Raw genomic sequence first — 19,911 nt, forward strand, 5'->3', positions numbered from 1 at the left:
GCTCATGACGGAACGGTTCCGTCACGGCCCGGCCGCCGCGCCTGCGCGGTGCTGATTTCGCGCTTGCGCGGCACGTTTAATTGAGCGGGCGGGGCCGTGACGGAACCGTTCCGTCATGAGCACAGCTCACCCGCGAGCCGTGACGGAACGGTTCTGTCACCCGCGGAGCGCACCCGCGCGCCCCCCGCGACCGTTAGCGCTGCGGCGGAATAGCCGCTGCAGCGAAAGAGTTAATGTAACAATTATGCCACATTTATACGAAATCGCGGTCTTAAAAAAATGAATGCAGTTTCTGTCATTCACTACTGTCTTCACCACCACCTCCCCCCATTTAAACTTCTGATTTGCTTCCGAATCTTTACTTACGATTACCATGACGAGTTTCTTGTTTTACTAATTTGTTACGCAAGAATTTTGTATAAGAACCCATTCAGTTTGCCGGTGAGCCAGGAGACTTTCCTGATTACTTTACGATTTTGCTTCTCATTTGGGACTTCCATTCATTTATATTTTTGACTACTCTGTATAACTCTGTTCTGAAGCCTTCATGGCACTTATTCTGTCCCGCTTGATATTAAGATTTTTGTAACACGCCCTTTAACTTTTTTTTATCTAGAACTCAATCATTGAGTTGTCCAAATTACTTATTTCTGTTAATCTGATAAAATTATGTCAGGGAGGGTGACATTATTGTGCAAAATCAGCCTGTGGAAGGATCATTTGAGGTAAGTGTTGGGTAATCCCATTAATGGGATGTCCTGAATATTGTGGTATGGTTGTTTGCTCCCACAATATTCTCCGTACACGAATCACAGATAATTTGGCAATTACAAACCACTCTTCACGGGTGAAACATAGATAGTTTTGCAAGAAAAGTGATGACTGCAGACTCTTCTGTTGATTGTTTAAGGACACTTACCAAGTCAAGAACCATAAGAGATAAAGGGCAATATATATAGACACATTTTCCCATCAACGCAGAATGGGTAAAACCCTTTGATGCATTTAACCGAAATACTCTCTTTCCTGTTGTTCTATGAGGACTCTGTGTTGCCTGTTAAAGGAAACCTATAAGAACTCTTTTTACATCTATTTTGGATCTTTGTCCCACAGGGATTGACCTGGAATAGAGTCAGCTCAGTTTCCTTTTAAGAACAATTGGATTTTCAGCTCCTGCAGGATCGCTGGTTGCCTGACCCAGGACTTGTATCTGAGATGGTCCTATTTAGGGTAATGTGCTCCACGTCTCACAGAAATCCCAGTTACCTGGTGTGATACTTTTAAGACTGTGGATACCTGCTCCTGTTGTAGGGTGTTAGACCAATCATCCTTAAGGTTGTCTTCCCCCAACTTTTTGCCTGCTCACCTCCATTTTTGGCTGTATCTTCTAGTAGGCCTTAGGACTCTAATCACTTTACCACTGCTAACCAGTGATAACATGCATGTGCTTCTCCCCTAAACACGATGACAGTGGGATATACCTGATTGGCATATTTAGTTTACTTGTAAGCTCCTGGTAAAGTGGTATACCATATACCCAAGGTCATCCACACAAGTAGCCTTTCAAACCTGTCTCAGGCCTGCCCGTAGGTGTTCTGTAACTAACATGCAGGACATGTACTTTTAAGTTTTACATGTCCTGGTAGTGACAAACAGCTAATTGTGTTATTCACTACTGTGAGCCCTACACCTCTCATAGGCTAGCATTGAGAATTTCTCAATATACTTTAAAGCTATAATTCCTAATTCAAACGGAGTAGCTAAATCATGTTTCATATCTTAGGGATGGCAAGGTTAAATTCTCTTTAGTGGTAAAGTTGGATTTGACATCACTATTTTAGAAATGCCACTTTCAGAAAGGGTCAGACTAATTTGCATATAGCCAAGTTCTGAGCTGGGATGGTGCAGTGAGCTAAAAAACGGTGATGGATCAAGCCCTGATCTTTGGACTGGGTAAGAGTGGTCTGCTTAATTCAGACACTCTGTTCATCACCACCCCCTTTTCTGAATCACTTTCAGAAAGAGGGCATTACTCTTAACTTGCCTCTGTGTGCCTGCCTCCAATACACGTGTGGGCTGGGAGACAGCTACAATTTGTGCATTCCCTCTAGACATCCACAAACACAGGAAGGGTGGGTGTGACAGAGGATTCATCTGCATTCAGACAGCCTTCCTGGGCAAGAAGGGGGAGACGGAGCTTACACTTACATCTAAATAGGCTGTGTCCTGTTCCCACATAAAAGTCTAATTACTCCCCACTGACAGCCTGGCATACAGGGCTGGGTGCCTGGAAACATTCCAGGAGAAACTAGCATCCAAAAACTACTTAAATTGACCATATTGCCATTAAGACTCTTTTTACAGGCCAATGTCCTATGCGTAGGAATTCTTGAAGGCCAGGGACCAAGAAGCATTCAACTGAACAAGATGCGACCTCATCTGAGCGTCATACTGCTGCATCCCACTGGAGATTTGTAATGTTTGCAAAAAGTACACATCAATGTTTTCCAAAAGGCTACATTACTTCACTGAGCCCTCACCATATACATTATGTGAGTGTACGTTATTGATACTCAAAATACACTTAAAAGTTGGACCGACAAAATATCGTCATCCACTGCAGCTGCAACATGAGAACCATCTATGAGAGCTCACCAGTCTACTTCACTAGATCTCCTTGCCTCCTCAAAAGACTAATAAACAAATGCCTATTATTCGATGCAGGTATCAGCAGTATGCAGTTACCGAACTGGAGCATTGCACCCTCCAGATTGGTGGCAACTGACATTTCCATTGTCAAAAAATATTTGCTACGTTTGAGGTGGAGATTTTGACTACCATTAATCACCTGCATTAGTCCATCCATACACATTAAAAAGGCAGTCAATTGCCAGGGGTACATAGATACGTAGGGTCCTATGGTCAGTCACTGCAGGTACATAGGCTCCTGTGGAGGAAAGGCATTCTTTGACACCTTTCTATTATTTCTAATGTAGCAAATGTTATTTTTCATTTCAATGAGGAGTATTTCAGTTTTTGAACAACTATTCATCTTATTTTCACAATTGTTCCTTTATTTTCCTGGTTAAATTTTTTTCTTTTAAATTTTACATAGGCCTTAAAGTCATTTATTCCTATAACCGTTTTGTCCGGTTGATTTGTTACACAGAACACCGCACATATTTTCTAAGACGACTTTTGTGGCTCCGGTCAAGCTACCAAAGGTGAGCTATGTTTACCTTAATGTACCTCAGTGGACGCTAATTAGGGCAGTGTGTGAGCTCTGCAACTCGGGCCAAGACTGTACACTCTCCCGCAAAGCCTGTCAACAATCTGTGTGTGTCAGCTGTTAGTGCAGTGCGCTGCCTGTAACCTGCCTGTGCGAACTCCCAGCTGAGTTAGATAATGCCTGGAGGGCAGTGCTACAATGTATCTTCTTGGGATTGTTCCCGCGGCGCTGCGCAGCTCTGGGTCACTGTGTCAGCCTGCCTGGCACCACTGCAGAGTAGCGTTCAATAGCTACTACCGCGAGAGCTGTGGCCCAGTCAGATTGTGGGACACAATTTGTGGACTTGGTGCCGTGGGACATCATGTCCTGGCACTTTAGATCAGGGAGTATGAGAGAGGTAGTTTGCGTGCAGCTCTGGCCATAAATTAGTCATGACGCGGTCCACAGCACAGCTGCTCGCACCAGCCGGGCCTGGTCGCCCGCACTGTGTGGGCCAATTACAATTGCGTACAATAACGGCCGTTGCCCGCCGCCAAATTTTATAAATACATTTTGGAGCCCGCCTGGCCGAGGGAGAGTGCAATGGACAGGGCGTTATGGAGTGAATCAGTGACTCACTAATCGTAATTGTCGGTTGCAGCGGCCACCAGGACTCACTGAGGAATGAAAAGCCGGCTGCAGCACGGTGCACTGGGGAGCAGGACCGACTAACATGGATTGCCACATAGGGGAGGGGCTAGCTCGCTCACGGCCTGAGCAAGCCAGCTGAGCTGTCACCGAAGCGCCAGTCATGCTGGCTGTAGGTCAACAACTGAACAGTAAGTTGTACATTGTTAATGTTTGCCAGACACTTGCCGCCACCACCACCCACCAACTTGTCTATGCTCAGCCCTGGTTCTGCCTGTACATGTCCAATTTTCCCGCTCCTAGTATTTGATTTGTGATTTTAAAGAACTTTTATGCCCACTTTTGAGCTCTTGCTGGGTCATGTGTGAGCCCTCTTCTGCAACTCTTTACCCCAAGTTCCACTTGGCTTCTTTCTCTTGCTGTTGTTCAAGCTGTATGCAAGTTTGAGACCTGTCTGTTATTGGCAGTGGCACTTTGTATGTAGTCTCCCTTATCCATATACTATTTGTGCCTACTGTGTCTACTGTCCCCGCCCGCATTGATGGCTCAGTCCTGTTAATTACCGTAAATTACCCGCAGCTTTTAACTCATTGAGCAGGCCCAGCAGAGAATCACATTTTTAGCTGCTTCAAGGTTCCTTGTTCCGGGTCTGCCGCCTCTAACCAGTGGATTGGTGTGGCTCACTGGTTAGAGGCGGCAGACCCGGAAGCAGAGGACAGCCCGGGACCAGGGTTCAATTCCCGACGCGGCAGGGTCGTGAACCAGGGTCAGCGGACTCGATAAATCTCGCCTCGGTGCCTACTCTAACCAGGGATCACACTCGGCAACTCTGGGCATTAGCTTGCCTCATCTCCACAACGGCCCCCCACAAACGCCAGGGATGCCTGGTTTCACCTTGGAGATACCCAGGAGGGAACATCTCACAGGGAAAGCCAGGACGGGTTCCCCAGCGGTCTATAGCGCCAGGACACCTCCGGGTAGCAGTGCGCTTTACAAGACACACACATTTACATTTACACATTTACATTTAAGAGCTCCCGCCTCTGAAACTCGGGCTAGTGACTCTGAGTAACTATGATAATTTATTAGCAGGCAGCTGAGATCATCTGCGCTGGTGCCTCTCACATCCTCTTTGGTATAGTCTGGTCTCACACAGCCTTCCATTTCTGGTGTTTTACAGCAGTATGAAGATGATCTTAGAGCTTTGTGTTGCTCAATTAATGTGTGTAATTTCTGATATTTATATGTTTCCCTCATCTTCATCGCTTGATTTTGCTCGCAAGAAAGTGTCACTCATAGTCAACGAATGTCACTCATATTTACACAGAAATTATGGCAATGTCACACATAAGCAATCGGAAACCTTGGCAGCTATGTCCAGATTTCCTACATTTCCTCTTCAAGGCTGAAAGATTTCCACATATTCACAACACCTTAACTAACTAGAAGCTCAGCATCCAGGCAGTTATGAACAGCAAAAGAGAAAGATATGTAAAGAGCTACTTCAATTCGTAGAGAAAAGCCTTCCCACCCCCCCCCCCCCCCCCCGAGTCTCAAGGAAAAGGTGAAGGCAGAGGGGAGCAAAGTAACGACGACTTGGGAATTGGTAAGCATGACCACATGACTCAATGCAGTACCTCAGCAGAACAGATGGTCTTCTGCGACCTGAAAAAGACTTCCTCAGGGCCGGGCTGGGAATTACAACCGGCCCTGAAAAAGTCCCACTTGGGGGGGGTGGGTTGGAGGTGCCCGGAGCTCTTTGCCGGGGTCGGTTTTCGTCCGAATGTGGTACAGGGCCGAAGCAAAAACGGCCCTGTACCAAAAACGGTTCCAAAACCGGCCCCCACCCGTGCGGCGCACCGGGGGATTGCCCGGTGCCCGCTATGGCCAGTCCAGCCCTGCCTGCAGATTTCTGTTATGCTTGTAGACTGGGTTTGATCTGTGCCATTTTGTTCCATATTTCAGATACCACACAGCCAAGGTGACATCTAAGTTTGCCCGCTAGGGCACAGCTTTCCAAACTGTGTGGCGTGACACATTACTGTGTCGCGCCCCATATGTAGGTGTGTCGCGCGATGCGATGATCTGACGTCTGCTGGCAATCGGCAGAGCCGGGCTGCAGGGGCTCTTAGAAGGGGTGAAACAACAACAAAGCCCTATTGACATGCACAAGGTCTTTAAAGACCTGTGAAGTGCTCGGGTGCGGCTGTGAGCGGTTCCGGGATGCCACACACGACGGGGGGGGGCAGCTGACTCAAGATCGAACAGTGCCAAAAAAGAGCAGCGAAAAGCTTTCTCCACTGCAGCGATGCTAGGCTTAGCATATTTTACCTGCTATTGTAGTTTCTTTTTGACAGGTGCAAATATTTTCTTAGCCTCCTGGATTACCAATGTAAAATCTGGTTACATGGAGATGTTCAGATCTTGAGGAGTCAGTGCTCCATTTTCTCTGGTCATTTGCAGGGTGACATCTTTATCTCTTTAATTCAGGCGGCAGTCCTCAAGTATTGGTTGTTGCTTTACCTTGGCACAGGAGTTTGTGCTAAGGAGTTTTTCAGTAATGAAAATAACGGAGAAATTCCTTCCAAACAAGTCGAGTAGGAGAATTTCAACACGTTTCAACCTCCCACATATTGGTAGACTCTGGCAGCCCTAAAAGGGAAATATATTTCACCTGGAGCATAACGACCATAGGGAATATAGTAATCCGAGTGCTAGGGTGTGGGGGTGTGGGGTGTGTGGGGTGTGTGTGTGGGATGTGTGTGTGTGGGGGGGGGGGGGGGTGTGGGGTTGTGTGTGTGGGGGGGTTGTGTGTGCGTGCGTGGTGGGTGTGTGTGTGTGTGTGTGGGGTGGTGTGTCTGTGGGATGGTGTGTGTGTGGGATGGTGTGTGTGGGGCCCAAACCCACCAGAGGTGGTTCGGGCTCACTCGCTGCGCTTCCTCGCGTTACCGTGTCCCTGAAAATGTTTTCACAAAAAGGGGTCACCAACATGAAAAGTTTGGAAATCTGTGCGCTAGGGGGACTACAACAAATTCCACTCGGAGGTCTTTCCCAGTAAATGTAGGCGTTTTTCTTTTTCATTGGAGCAGATGGAAACTGTGGAGTTCTCCTCTACAGTGAGTCCTACCCACAGCACGCAGGCATGAGCTGCGCAAAGAGCAGAAATGCATGAGACCTGATCAAGTACGCCTCTATCTTTTCTGTCATTTATTTGGTCTATATGACACCAGCAGAATAAAAGCAGTTGTGGTGTACCATCGTGAACCAAAGAAGTACAGAGGGGAAGAGGATGGGAATATTTACAAATTACCCACCTGTGCACAAGACAACAGGACAAGGAAGAACAGGTGGTCAAATTATGCATTAGAGACACTGTGGTAACAAGCTACTGACTGAGTTTTAATATAGCAAATAAAATTGATATATATGAATAAACGGCTGTTGTAAACCAACAGATGCTTACCCAGTTTTTGCTCCTCAGTGGCAAAAAGTAATAATAGTGGCAGAAGTCGAGCACCAGGGTGTAGCCGCTGAGGACCTGAGTGTAGAAGCAGAGCTGCAGGAAGAGCCAGTGGTTATCCTCGCCAACGCAATTATTTATCCTATGAGAAAATGTAACACGTATTACCATGCACGTTTTAAATTAGGCCATTGTTGCAATATGATGCATTCAAATGTGATGCGACACACTAGTGTTTCACATTTATTTAATTGCATTTCTTTCATGTGGATCTGTAGAGTGCAAAATACACATTCAGTTTTTACAACAGGACCCAAAAGAAACAGAATAGTTTAACCTTTTCGACGCTGATGACAGAACCGCTCCGTCATCAGCCGCGGTAGCGCTGTGCTGATGATTGAGCGGTTCCGATTCCGCGCCTGCACTGGGCGTTCCATTGAGCGGGCGGGGCCATGACGGAACCGCTCCGTCATGAGCACAGCTCAACCGAGGCTGGTGACGGAGCAGTTCTGTCACCAGCATGGGCTCGCCGCACGGCCGCCCCGCCCCGCCCCCTTAGCACTGCGGCGGAATAGCCGCCGCAGCGAAGGTGTTAAGACTGAGTATCATAGTATTTTTTTTTGGATCATATTACTCTTTTAAATAAACTTTTTCTTGAACTTAAAGACTGCGTATCAATAGTGCACAGACACGCTACAGTCACTTTAGCATGAGTGGACGAGACAATCTGTGACACAGTAGGCAGAATAACATACAAATGAAAGAAATAATGTGGGGCAGCTTTAGAGGCATACATCAGTGTTGACAGGCAGGTTTAGGGGCATACAGACACAAGAAGGGTTCAAGAGAAGTGGAGGTTGGTAGGTGTTCAGAGGTAAAGCTTGCGTGACGCTGCAGGCAATGTGGGGGACGTGGTACACCTCAGGGGGAGAGGTCTGGGGTGACCGAGCATGTTAACTGTCTATTAGTTCACTGGTCTGGTGGAGAGGGGAGCAGGCTGTCACTAGTGTGAGCAGCTTTGTGATAACAGTTAGACTTCTAGTGCGCGAGGCTATATCAAAGTGTGTGGGGAAAAAAACAACATCGAAAGAAATTGGATCTCGAGAGGGTAGTTGTTCTGAACCCGAGATCTTGGCGTTGCTAAGTATCTATTGGGAGGGTGGATGGAACATTTGGGATGTGGGGGGTAGAAGTACCGCCATCCAAGTATGACAGCACTGTGCCGCTGAGGCTTTTGTAGGCCAAGCAGAGGAATTTTAATTTAATGTTTGCCCTTTCTGTGAGACTGTGTATGCATGCCAATAGATATTGTTGTCTTGGTAAGCAGGATCAAGTAGCCAGTTCATGAAGATACATTGGTTGCAAATGTTTTGAAGAAGACAAGTTGCAGGTCATTCAGAAAGATCACTTCACCAGGAGCCGCGTCCCCTCTGCTAACTCCACTCTCTCTGCCAACCCCATTCTCTGCTACTGCCAACCAGGTCAGACTGGGACACCTCCCCATTTGATGCCCCATAAGCTTAGCAGAGCAGGGAGATCGAGACACAGACATCAGATTCTAATGGCAGGCTACCGAGGAAAGCAGTGAACCTGGTGACTTTTCAAGCATGTGTCTGGGTGGTTGTACAGGAATGTCTTTCTGTGCCCTTCAGAGTGTTTTCTTGGCTAATGCACTGATTAAGGGAGGCCAGGTGAAGTTGCTGCCATGTGCACTTTGGTGCACACCGAGAAGGTTGTGGGATATTTGAAGAGAGTGAGGAGCATGGGCAGTGTTTGGTGAAAATGCAGTATGTGGCAAAGGCCAAACAGAAGTAGTTCAGTCGGCCCATTAACTTAGAGCAGTGGTTCTCAAACTGTGGTCCGGGGACCCCTGGGGATCTGCAAAGTCTCCTCAGGGGGTTCGCTACTACTTTTCAAATTAAATAAAATTAACAGATTAATAAAGTCCATATGAATAAAGAAGCTAAATGTACAATTGAACATTTTAAAACGTACTGAAAATCTGAAGAAATTTGAAACTGTAGGCTAAATTAGCATCCTCAGATTGATCAGTGGGAGCATGCAGGTGCATCAAACAGGACTAAGCATAGACAATGACTGGCCTCAATTAAAGTTAGAAAAGCTCCAACCTTTCTATCAAGATACAATTTTGATTGTTTTCATTTACATGCATTTGAGAATTAGGTAAAATGTGTCATTTGTGTATTTGTTTGATTAATGCTTTTTTCGATTTTTTTGTGTATTGTTTTGCAGTTCACATTATCGGCAATGGGGGTAATGAATTGTGTGTGTGTTGGGGGGGGGGGGGGGGGGGGGGGGGGGGTCCCCAGATTGCATAAATTATTCAGTGGGGGTCCAAGGCTCCAGTAATGATTATTGTGGGGGTCCCCAGAAGTCAAACATTTGAGAACCACACATCGCCCACCTAATCTTCCATGACCTCTGGATGTTCTGCAGCGCGTCAGAAGGTCTGAGGTGCGCACTGACTTGCAGGCAGAGCTGAGGACTGTGGGCGGGGCAGAGTACAGATCTGCAGAGGTGGAGCACAGGTGCAAATGAAGGGACAGCAAAGAGCTGTGCTACTACATGCTTGGCCGCGATGGCATTTGTCTGTAGTGGCCTACTACGAGCAGACGTTTCCGAACAGAGAAAGGAGAGGCTTCCCCAGGAGAGTCTTAAGTATTTGCAAGCATTCCAGGTGCGACTATGTCCCACCATCACTACTTATACCAATTTAAATAATGATGTTCCCCATTTTGCCCTCAGCACATTGCTTCCACTAAAATACATCTGACGCAGCAGACTAGGTAATCAGCTTTACAGCTGTACTCTCAATGTTAAAACATAATGGAGGCACTGTTAAGGAGAATCTGTGCAAAATTAAAAACGATACAAAATAACAAAAAGCTTCAAGAAAAGAAACACAACATTGTACCGTTGGATGATATTTCAAGCTGCTCAATTTTTTATTTTTTTTAACTGCACCCCTGAATGTCTGCTTAGAAGAATTCGAAACCGCCTGCGCTCGGAAAGGCGGCAAACCTAAACTGCGACACAAATGCCACTCTTGATGAGGGGCTCTCCGAGTCAATGAACTAAAGAGGAATCCTCTGCAAAACAAGCAGCATCCCCACCTGGTGGTCATGTTTGGAATATCTGCAAACAGTACTGAGGTCCCTCGAAGGTTGTGGGGGGCAACCGAAACAACGGGGACTTTTGAAAAGAATTTTAGAGGAATTAAATATTTGGTGTGCTGGAACGCAAATGAAAACTTGGCATGAGCGTTGTATCCACAAGTAACTGAAATTACAAAAAATAAACGAAAAACGCGCGTGAACAAATTGACATGCAGAGTTACGATTTGAATGAAGTATGTAACTTCTGTTTCAATTGATCCTCATGTAAAGCGCTCGGATATCCTTCGGGGATCTGGTTCACGCTATATAAAACGTTATAAAATAAATAAATAAATAAATAAATAAAAGGAGTTTGACAATCTTTATGAAGAGAGGACATCTGAAGATCCCAAACTCAAGATTGAACAACTCGTTGCTAGAGCTCAGTCCCGTGGGTCGGAGTAGGTTCACAACTGAGAAGTATCTATAAGTATTTTAGAAAAAATGTTTTACTTGAAAAATATTTTTTAAAAATTCATACTTGCGAAGAAATGTTACACTTCCATGCGAGTTGAACGATTCTGCATTGCATGAATGTTGTAAGCTTTACGCAAACGAAGACACTATATTTTCCAAATTTTATTCTTGGGTTTTTGGGATTCGAGCTCAATACTGTCAAGCTAAATGACAATGGTCACTGGCACACCAGGTAATGACTCTTTTTATATGTGCGCGTGTCTCCTTCATGTGTCAGTGGCAAGAATTTTCAGAACACCAAAATCACTGACTATGTCCGCCAGCAAATGAAGCAGAAAGCCCATGTACAAATGCATTCAAGAAAACAGTGCAAACAACACATTTGCATCTAGAGACATAGACTGACCACAATAATGTATAAAAAATGTGGCCGTGTGCAAAGCATATTAAAAACAATCATTGGCAAACGCCAATACATCTCACCTACGAGACTCGTCCTATTATTGGCTCTGTAAATGTTTAGGCATGTTGCACAGCAGCACGGCTGCTGTGGGTCATTGTAGGAAGCTGGGTTTCTGTTTCAGTACCCCCCTCACACACACTTTTTGCCAGACTACAGATGCACTTTGACTTGATGTACCCTGGTTCCCTACCATTCAGGTTTCCAGGGCCTGTGTTCTTTCCCAAAACTGTACTTTGTACCCCCAATTGTCCCCTCCTCTGGCCACATGTCAGTCCCTTGTAAAAGGTACAATGGGTACCAAGGGCACTGTGGCCAGGCAAGGCCTCTAATGGCTGCAGCACTTATTGTGCCACCCTTAGAGGCCCTGTACCTTTACACACACTACCATTGCAGGCTGCGTGTTTTGGTGCAGAACAAGGTGAAGAGTCGACAGGGCACACATCCCTGTGTGCCATGCCTACAACCCACTGCCTCAGCATAGGTCAGCCACCCATCTAGCTGGGTGGACTATACCAGAGGTGAGGGTACAGGCGCATGAGCCCTGTACCCCTACAGTGTCTAAGCCAATTCTTAGACATTGTAAGTGCAGTAATGCCATTAAGAGTATATGGTGCTAGGGGTTTGTCATTACGAACTCCACAGCACCATAATGGCAACACTGAAAACTGAGAAGTTTGGTATCCAACTTCTTAGCACATTAAACCCACACTGAAAAATGCAATCAGAGGGCATCTTAGAGATGCCCCTTGAAAAATGACCAGCCTCTGGTGGGTTCCCTGACTGGTATACACCAGCCTGCCACCACAAGAGATGTTTCTTTACCCCTGGGGTGGGAGCCCAGAAACAAAGCCATTCCTGGCCAGGGGTGTTTACACCTCCCCCAGGCCAGGAAGAACCATCTGTGGCCCTGAACCAAGAAGCCAGATTCCCACAACCTCCGAAGGACGAAAGAAGACGCCCAGCAGAGGAGTCTGCAGAGAAGAACTGACTTGGCCCCATCCCTTCCAGAGTTCCTGTGCCAAAAGTCACCTTGTCCTGCAGCCAGCGGCCACCAGAACCCCTGGGAGGACTGACTGCCTTCAACCAAGACTGGATCTTCTGTGAACAGCAGCTCTGTTAAAAAGAAACTCCAAATACAGACTTTGAGGCTGCTGAGGACAAAGAAACCCGACGCCTGGAACCACCACTGCACCCTTCGCCTACAGCCCGAGTTTGAGTGGCCCACTGGTCCCAGCGATGTCCTCCAGCGCTCCAGAGTCCACAGTGGGTTGACCCCTTCAGGACTCTCCGACGTCGCCTGCAGCCTCTACACAGAGACCTCCCCAACCACGAGTGGCCCGGTAAGGTGAAATTCGACCTCAAAAGACACCGCTACATCTAACCGCCCTGCGCCCTGGAGAAAAGAACCTGAGGTGCACCTATGTCCCTGTGCCCACCAACTTACCTGCGCAGCTGTTGGTTCTTCCCGGAAGTATTCCTGGACTGAGCCTGCAGCTAATAACCGAAAATCCATTTGAAAACAACAGGGCACCCGACGCCAAAAGAGCACCCTGCACCCAGCCACCCCACTGCGCCGCTGCGGCTGCACTTTGTGTGCTAAACTGGATTCCCCTTTGCCCTGTGCCTAGCACCAGGAGCTTTGCGCCCACAACCTTGTGGACTGCTATCCCCCATTGGATAACATTGGGCCTCAGCGTGCTGCAACTGGCCGCCCTAGTACCGCTGTGGGGGTTTTGAGACTTCATCCTTGATCCTGGGAGAACCCTTGTTCTAACCCCTGAAACTCAACCGCCAAGACAGTACTTACCTGGTAACCGATAACTTAATTTCTCTCCATAGGAATACATTGACTGTTTTTCCCTGAAAAATGTTCTGTGTGGAGTTGATTTGTATGGAAACCTGAAAAACGACAACTGTGCAAAACTGATTTTACTTACCTATTCTTCAGGAAATTTACCAGTGTGATATCTAGGCATATCACACTGAGTAGAAAAAGTAACTTTAAAAGTAATCTAAAAGTAACTGAAGAGTAATCTGTACGGTAATTTTGAATCCTTGACTTACCTGTATTTCAAACAACTGCATTTGACCCTGAATTCAATTGTAAACACTGCATAATATTTTGCAGAGCATTTATTTCACTTACCTGTGCTAGGCTTGGATCTAGAAACAAAATTACTTAATAATATTTGTACACAAACAAATTGGTCTGAGTTCAGTTTTTGAGTGTGTGACATCATTTGCTGATTGAGTGTGTACAAAAAGTACTTGACACTACCCTCTGATAAAGCCTTACTACTCCCCCACACTACCACAAATAGAGAGTAAGGTGCTATCTACTTTTACCTCTGCCTACCTTTGGCGTTCCACTGGACTCTGTGCACACTATACCTCATATACTTTTTAGAGCCCTGATGAAGATCCAGGAATGTATGGAATGAAACACGTTGGCTGGATTTTAACATTTATACTGAAGAATAATAATAAAGGAGATATTTTGAAATCTATACTGGAATTGGACTCTTTCCTGGTGCACCTTCTTATATTCTGTAAGCTTTTGATCTGCAAGACAACAATTATATCTTTCAACGAGGTTCCTCATCAAAGCTGAGAAAGTAACCACTGACAAAAACAGTACAGACGGACTGATAACTCAAAAAATTGGGAATCAAAAGCATGACGACATCAACAAAGATACTTGAGCAGGTGTCCTGAAAACGAAGCTATGATGAACAAAAGGTGTTGTTACAACTGGAAACAGGAAAGGGAATACCAGAGAAAACACAACTCCCAAGAAATTGGGCATGATAAAACCACAAGCCTTTACTGAACAGATGACTTTTGTGTGCTTCAGTCATGCGACAAAGGAACATCTGGGGGGTGCTCGTGTTGTGAACTCTTCAGCACTTCCCCAGCGAACCGCCCTGGAAACAAAGCAGACTGCAGGACACTCAACCGGACTTCCTCTCCTGGTTACTTAAGACAAGACCTGTTGAATAGTGGATACTCATTCTGTTGCTAAAAGCATACAAAGAAAGGTGAGGGGGACTAGGCTTCAACCCTTCAGTTGCTCCTAGACTATTCCTCGCCTGCAAATGAATCAAGCACTTTTACGTAGGTCTAGGTCCTTGATAAAAAAATTAAACTCCTCAACATTTGATCAAAAAGAAAAAGTTGAAATCCAAAACATACATGCATTATATCAAAGTACATTTTGCAGAGAGACAGAGAATGGGGTTAATCTAGTTTTATTTTTTAAAGGCGTTCCCACAAAATCTCCACTTTTTTTCCCTCCCCATACCAGATCGCCTTTTCCGTTTTTCTCAATGGGGTTTCCTGTTAGGACGTTCCTGCAACATTGTACTTCAAAGATGAGCACATGCAGCGCTAACGGACACTGCCCACATGAAAAAATACATTGTTTTTTCATACATTAAAAACTCAACAATGTAGATAGACTCAAAATGAATGGTTTGGAGTTCGTTGTTATTTTCTACATCGTGCAATAATACCAATATCCTCTATAGATAAATATCCAACATAAGTGGGTGCAAGTAGGATGCAGAACTTGAATAGTACACATGAATGAGCCACACCGGCTGGCTCACCAAGGCCACATCTTCTTCAAACCCTTCTGCAGCGCCTAGAACGCAGAAAAGTTGGCGCACCAGCATATCATGCTGAAATCGAGTCACTGCAGATCCAATTACCATAGGCAAAGGTATAGCTAAACTCGAATCCAATAAGTACAAAAAAAGATACAACCAAGTGTCAAGCCTTATCCCTCTATGCAGGAAAGATCTGCACTAAAATCTTTACAGATGGGGTGCTAGAGGGCGCCAGGCAAGATGGCTGCACGTTAGTGCTACTCTGTCCGGCTGACCCCCATCCGTCCAGAATCCACACAAAAAAAGACTGCATCGCCGATCAATTGCTGACTGCCTTGCATGGAGTGACCCCCCTGCTGCTGGCGGTGAACTATAGGAGCGATTCGGGGCGTATTTGCGGCCAGAACCGGACGAGTAACTTGCGGTGGGCAGGAGGCAAAATGGCGGCTGCCTAGGCCCAGCGCTAACCTGATCTGCTGGCCGCGGCGCTGGGAGGTGAGGGTGGTGAGTGTGAGTGGTGATCGAGTGGACTCCTGCCCGATGTCAATCGCTGGGGATGCGCAGAGGTGTTGCCCGGGGGCCGGAGAGGGTGCGCCGGTCTACTTTCCTGCCAAATGAACCTACCGCTGGCCCCCGAGTGGAGTGTGGCAGCCTGTGGGTGCATGCTTCGGGAGGTGGTTGCTGCCCGCGCCGCTGTGTACTGAGCTGTGGAGCCTAAGCGCGGCTGTGGGAGTAGACAGCGACTGGCCTGAGCTGCATGGGGCCCTGTGCAAGGTACCCCGGGATCCAGGCTGTTAGGGGCTGAAACCATTTGTGTAGCTGAACGCGCCGGTGCAGTTCCTGCCCCGGATCTGATGGTACCGGAATTCTGCCATTGCATTCTCTCCGGTGGGCACGGATCGCGGCCGTGGACAGCTTTGAACACCTGCGGCAGGCTGCGTTGATTGGGGTGCGGCCTTGTCTGGGCCCGTGACCGAGGTGGCGAATGTGGGCCGGATCACTGGGCCGCCACCTGTGAGCTGCTGCCTGCATCGATGCACATATCAGTGCAGACTCACCAGGCAGACTGGACTGAAGCGCAGCGGGGCCTCGACGCTGCCTGGCCCCCGGAGAGCACGGACCGTTGCTGAGGGACACTGTTGACACTTGCGGCAGGAGGTGGTAAGTGGGGTGCGTCCTTGCTTGGGCTAGTGGCTGCGTAGGTGGGTGCGGGCCTGAGCATGGGGACGTGTCCTGCGAGCTGCAGCCTGTTGAGCGGTGTGTGGCAGTTGGAGCATGTGTGAGATTGCTTTGCCATGGCGCCAGCCCTGATTGCTCGTGAGTTGTACCTTGCGCCTTGGCACACCGGGCCTGTTCTCAGCTGGCTGAGCACTGGTTTCTTGCCTCTTCTGGACTTCTACGCTGCTTGTAAAGACAATGCGGGGCTCGTGTTATGACACTTGGCATATATGAGAGGCTTACATCTACTGTGTAGCAAGGAGCATCCATAGTTGCTGGCTTCTTGTTCTACTGGACTACTCTCCCTTGCCTGCTACTTGGACCTTGTCCCCAGGTGTTCTTGAGCATTGGTACCTGAATTGTGTTCCTTGGGCCTCTGGGAGTGCTTTTGTGTTGCATGATCCATTGGCCCCTACCCGTATACCCCACCATCCACTATAGGGAAGCCGGATAAGTCACAACCTCGCCTCACATTTGAGATGCGAAAGTCTGGTAGGACCCAGCAAAAAGCAGCGTTGTACTCTGAGGCAGATGCGCAGGGGGAGGGCCCGATCAAGCTCGAGGACACGTTACTGGCCATGCAAAAAAGTCTCCAGTCCATAGACGGTAGCATGTCAACTATCAATAATAGATTGGACCATGTGTCTGCGCAGCTGGAGAAGCAGAATGCACAAATGGGGGATGTGGAGCGGAGGGTTCCACCATGGAGGATGGTCTCAGTGAGGGTGCCAGCATGATGCTTAATATGGAAAAGGTATTGGCGCTCATACAGGCCAAGAACAAAGATTTAGAGGCGCGGTCACATAGAAACAATATTCGGATTACGGGCCTTCCCGAATCCACAAACACTGGTAGGATTGAGTCATTTGTTGAATGCCTAATCAAGGAGATATTTGGTTCTGAGAACTTGTCCTCCATGTTTATCATCAAGCGCGCCCATCGTTCTCTGGCGGGGCGACCGGTGCCGGGCGATCCACCTCGTCCCATAATTTCTTGGATATTGAATTACCGGGATGTCATTTTGAGGTTGGCCATGGATAAGGGCACCATCTGTCATCAGGGGAACACTCTGTCCTTTTTTCCAGACTTTGCTGTCTCTGTCCAATCTGCGTGGTGGGAGTTAAGAACAATCTAAAAATTCCTTCAGTCTGAAAGCATTCCCTATGCGATGTTGTATCCTGCGTGCCTCCACGTAGGGCCGTAGGGGAACTTCAAGATTTTCACAGCCCCCAAGGTGGCGATGGAGTAAGCCAAGCAATTGAAGCGGCGACGAAGTGAGGACACAACTAGCCATGAAGAGGAGGAACAATGATATTGGGAGCGGGGCTGTCAATAAGCTTTCAATGTTGGCTGTTCAGTTGTTGGGACTCCCCTGTTATATGCCTCTGGGTTCCCGGTTTTCGCACATATATGACCTGCGGGGGGATAACTCCTTATATGTGTTCAGTTGGATGCCCTAAGATTTTGCTGTCACTGCTAGATTCTCGGACAAGTACTAGACCTGATCAGCCACCTCCTACTCTATGGGAGGACAGTAGCACTCTTGTAACCCCTGTATGGTAGATCCCCCTCTATGCACTCTTCCTTTTTACAGTTGGGGTTTGTTTTGTTCACATTGGGATGGCTTTGGCAAGTTGATCATGCCGAAGTGGGTGGGAGGGTTGGGGGGAGGTAAGTTGGGCACGGTTGGCACTTGTGTACTGTACTATGTATGAACCTTGGCGACTTGTGCTAAAAGTCAGCTCTCAAATCGGTTTACTTCCGCTGGGTCACATGGCACATGGGTAGTGATTTTGGATTCCTCACTTGGAATGTATGTGGCCTTAACAGTCCCAAGAAAATCTGCACTGTATTAGCGTACCTGGATAGGCTGAATGTTCAGGTGGCCTTTTTGCAGGAGACGCACCTCACTCAGCGGTCTGAGAAGAATGTGGGCGCCCGGTGGGCGGGAATGAGGGCGGCTTCTTCTTATTCCTCCTATTCCCAGGGGGTGATTATCCTCGTCCGCAGGGGCACACCCTTCCGGGTCCATGGCACTGAAATAAATGAGCAGGGTTGTCTGGCTATAGTGCATGGGACGCTTGGCGGCACAAGTGTTTTTTTGGGTAACGTCTATGGTCTGAATGTGGACGATCACTGATTTTTTGTGAATGTGTGGCGTAGGATTTCTGCCTTCCCCAATGCTGAAATTATTTGGGGGAGGGGGGACTTCAATACGGACATAAATGTGGATAGGTAGGGGAGCGGGGCTCCGTGACATAGGCCATCCAGTGTTACACTTTTGGGGCTCTTGGACACTGAGAATTTGCATGACGTCTGGCACATGAGGCACCGTGGGGCCAGAGAATGTACTTTTATCTCTACTGTCCACGGCACGTGGTCCCGTCTGGACTATTGGCTTTTGCCTGAGGCTGTATGCACCTGGGTGGAAGACGTCCAACATTTGGCTAAAACTCTTTCTGATCACTCTTCTGTACTCCTTGAGATGAGAGTTCCGGGTTGCAAGAGACCCGTGTTTTCGTGGCGATTGCAACCCTCATCTTTGACAAAGCAATTCATAATTACTTCCAGGAAAATGCGGGAACTGTGGACAGTGCCGGGGTTCTTTGGGTGGCGTTTAAGGTGACAATTCAGGGGGTATGTATTGGGGCTCAGGCCGGGGTCCTTAAAGATTTGCGCCACAGAATTCGGTAGCTCGCTGTGGAAATAGCTGCTCTGGAGCCTGACTACGCTTGTAACCCTGCCCCCAAAACGTTTGCTGCAATTCGGGAGCTCGTATCGGAACACAATGACACAGTGGACCAAGAAATGGTACATAGATCACGTAGGAGCATTGCTCGCTATTACGGGGAGGGGGCTTGGCCTAGCGGCTCTCTTGCACGGAAGCTGGTGGCACCTCGCAGCCAGGCTTACATTACCGAACTGCTGGACGGCGAGGGAGAAGCGCAGTTTGGCACCTCAGAAATCAGTGGGGTGGTGTTGGATTTTTACTCTAAACTATATGGGGAACGTGCTCAGCAACCTGTAGCTGAAATCAATGCCTACCTGGATGATGTGGCACTTGACTGGCTGTCCCTTAACCATCGAGAGTACCTTATGCTGCCGTTTGATGTTGAGGACGTGAAAATGGCTATCATGTCAGTCCCTACTTGCAAAGCGGTGGGTCTCAATGGCCTCCCTAGTGATTTTTTAATGCCTATGCTGATGATCTGGCGCCGTGGTTGCTGGAGATATTCGGAGGCATATAAGTGGGGAATGCTGCCTCCCTCCCTTACGGAGGCATTAATCGTTATGCTTTTGTAGCCCGACAAGGCGGAGAACATCTGTGATTCCTACAAACCCCTATCTATTGTTAATATGGATGCCAAAATTTTGGCTAAAATGATTGTTACCAGGTTTCAGCCATTAGTCCCTAACTTAGTTCTTCCAGGCCAGTCGGGATTTATGCCCTCCAGATCCACGGCGCATAACCTCCGCGCTATTTTCTCCACATTACATTATTTCAAGCAGGATTCTCAGGCAGTGGCAGTGCTGCTCGATGCGGCTAAGGCATTTGAATCCCTTCATTGGGAGTGCATGTTCACCGTCTTGCTGCGAATGGGCCTGCCCCCGTTCCTCTTGAAATGGATCCATCTCCTGTACACTGCACCAGTAGCACGGATCCACGATAATGGTTCTCTGCAGCTTTCCCCATCAAACACGGCACGCGGCAG

The 19,911-nt window shown here is 47.6% G+C and overlaps 1 protein-coding gene across 4 annotated transcripts in view; it reads right to left on the reverse strand.

The window, feature by feature from the left end:
* ZDHHC21 (zDHHC palmitoyltransferase 21) overlaps positions 1–19,911 on the reverse strand; it is a 274,098-nt gene that overhangs the window by 109,855 nt on the left and 144,332 nt on the right. For all 4 annotated transcript variants that reach the window (XM_086961399.1, XM_086961400.1, XM_086961402.1 and 1 more), the window contains exon 5: positions 7,320–7,458. In XM_086961399.1, coding sequence (XP_086817525.1) covers positions 7,320–7,458 — 139 coding nt within the window. The remainder of the gene's footprint in view (positions 1–7,319; positions 7,459–19,911) is intronic.

The sequence above is a fragment of the Lissotriton vulgaris genome, chromosome 3_1 (genome assembly GCF_964263255.1).
Source record: "Lissotriton vulgaris chromosome 3_1, aLisVul1.2, whole genome shotgun sequence".
NCBI lineage: Eukaryota > Metazoa > Chordata > Amphibia > Caudata > Salamandridae > Lissotriton > Lissotriton vulgaris.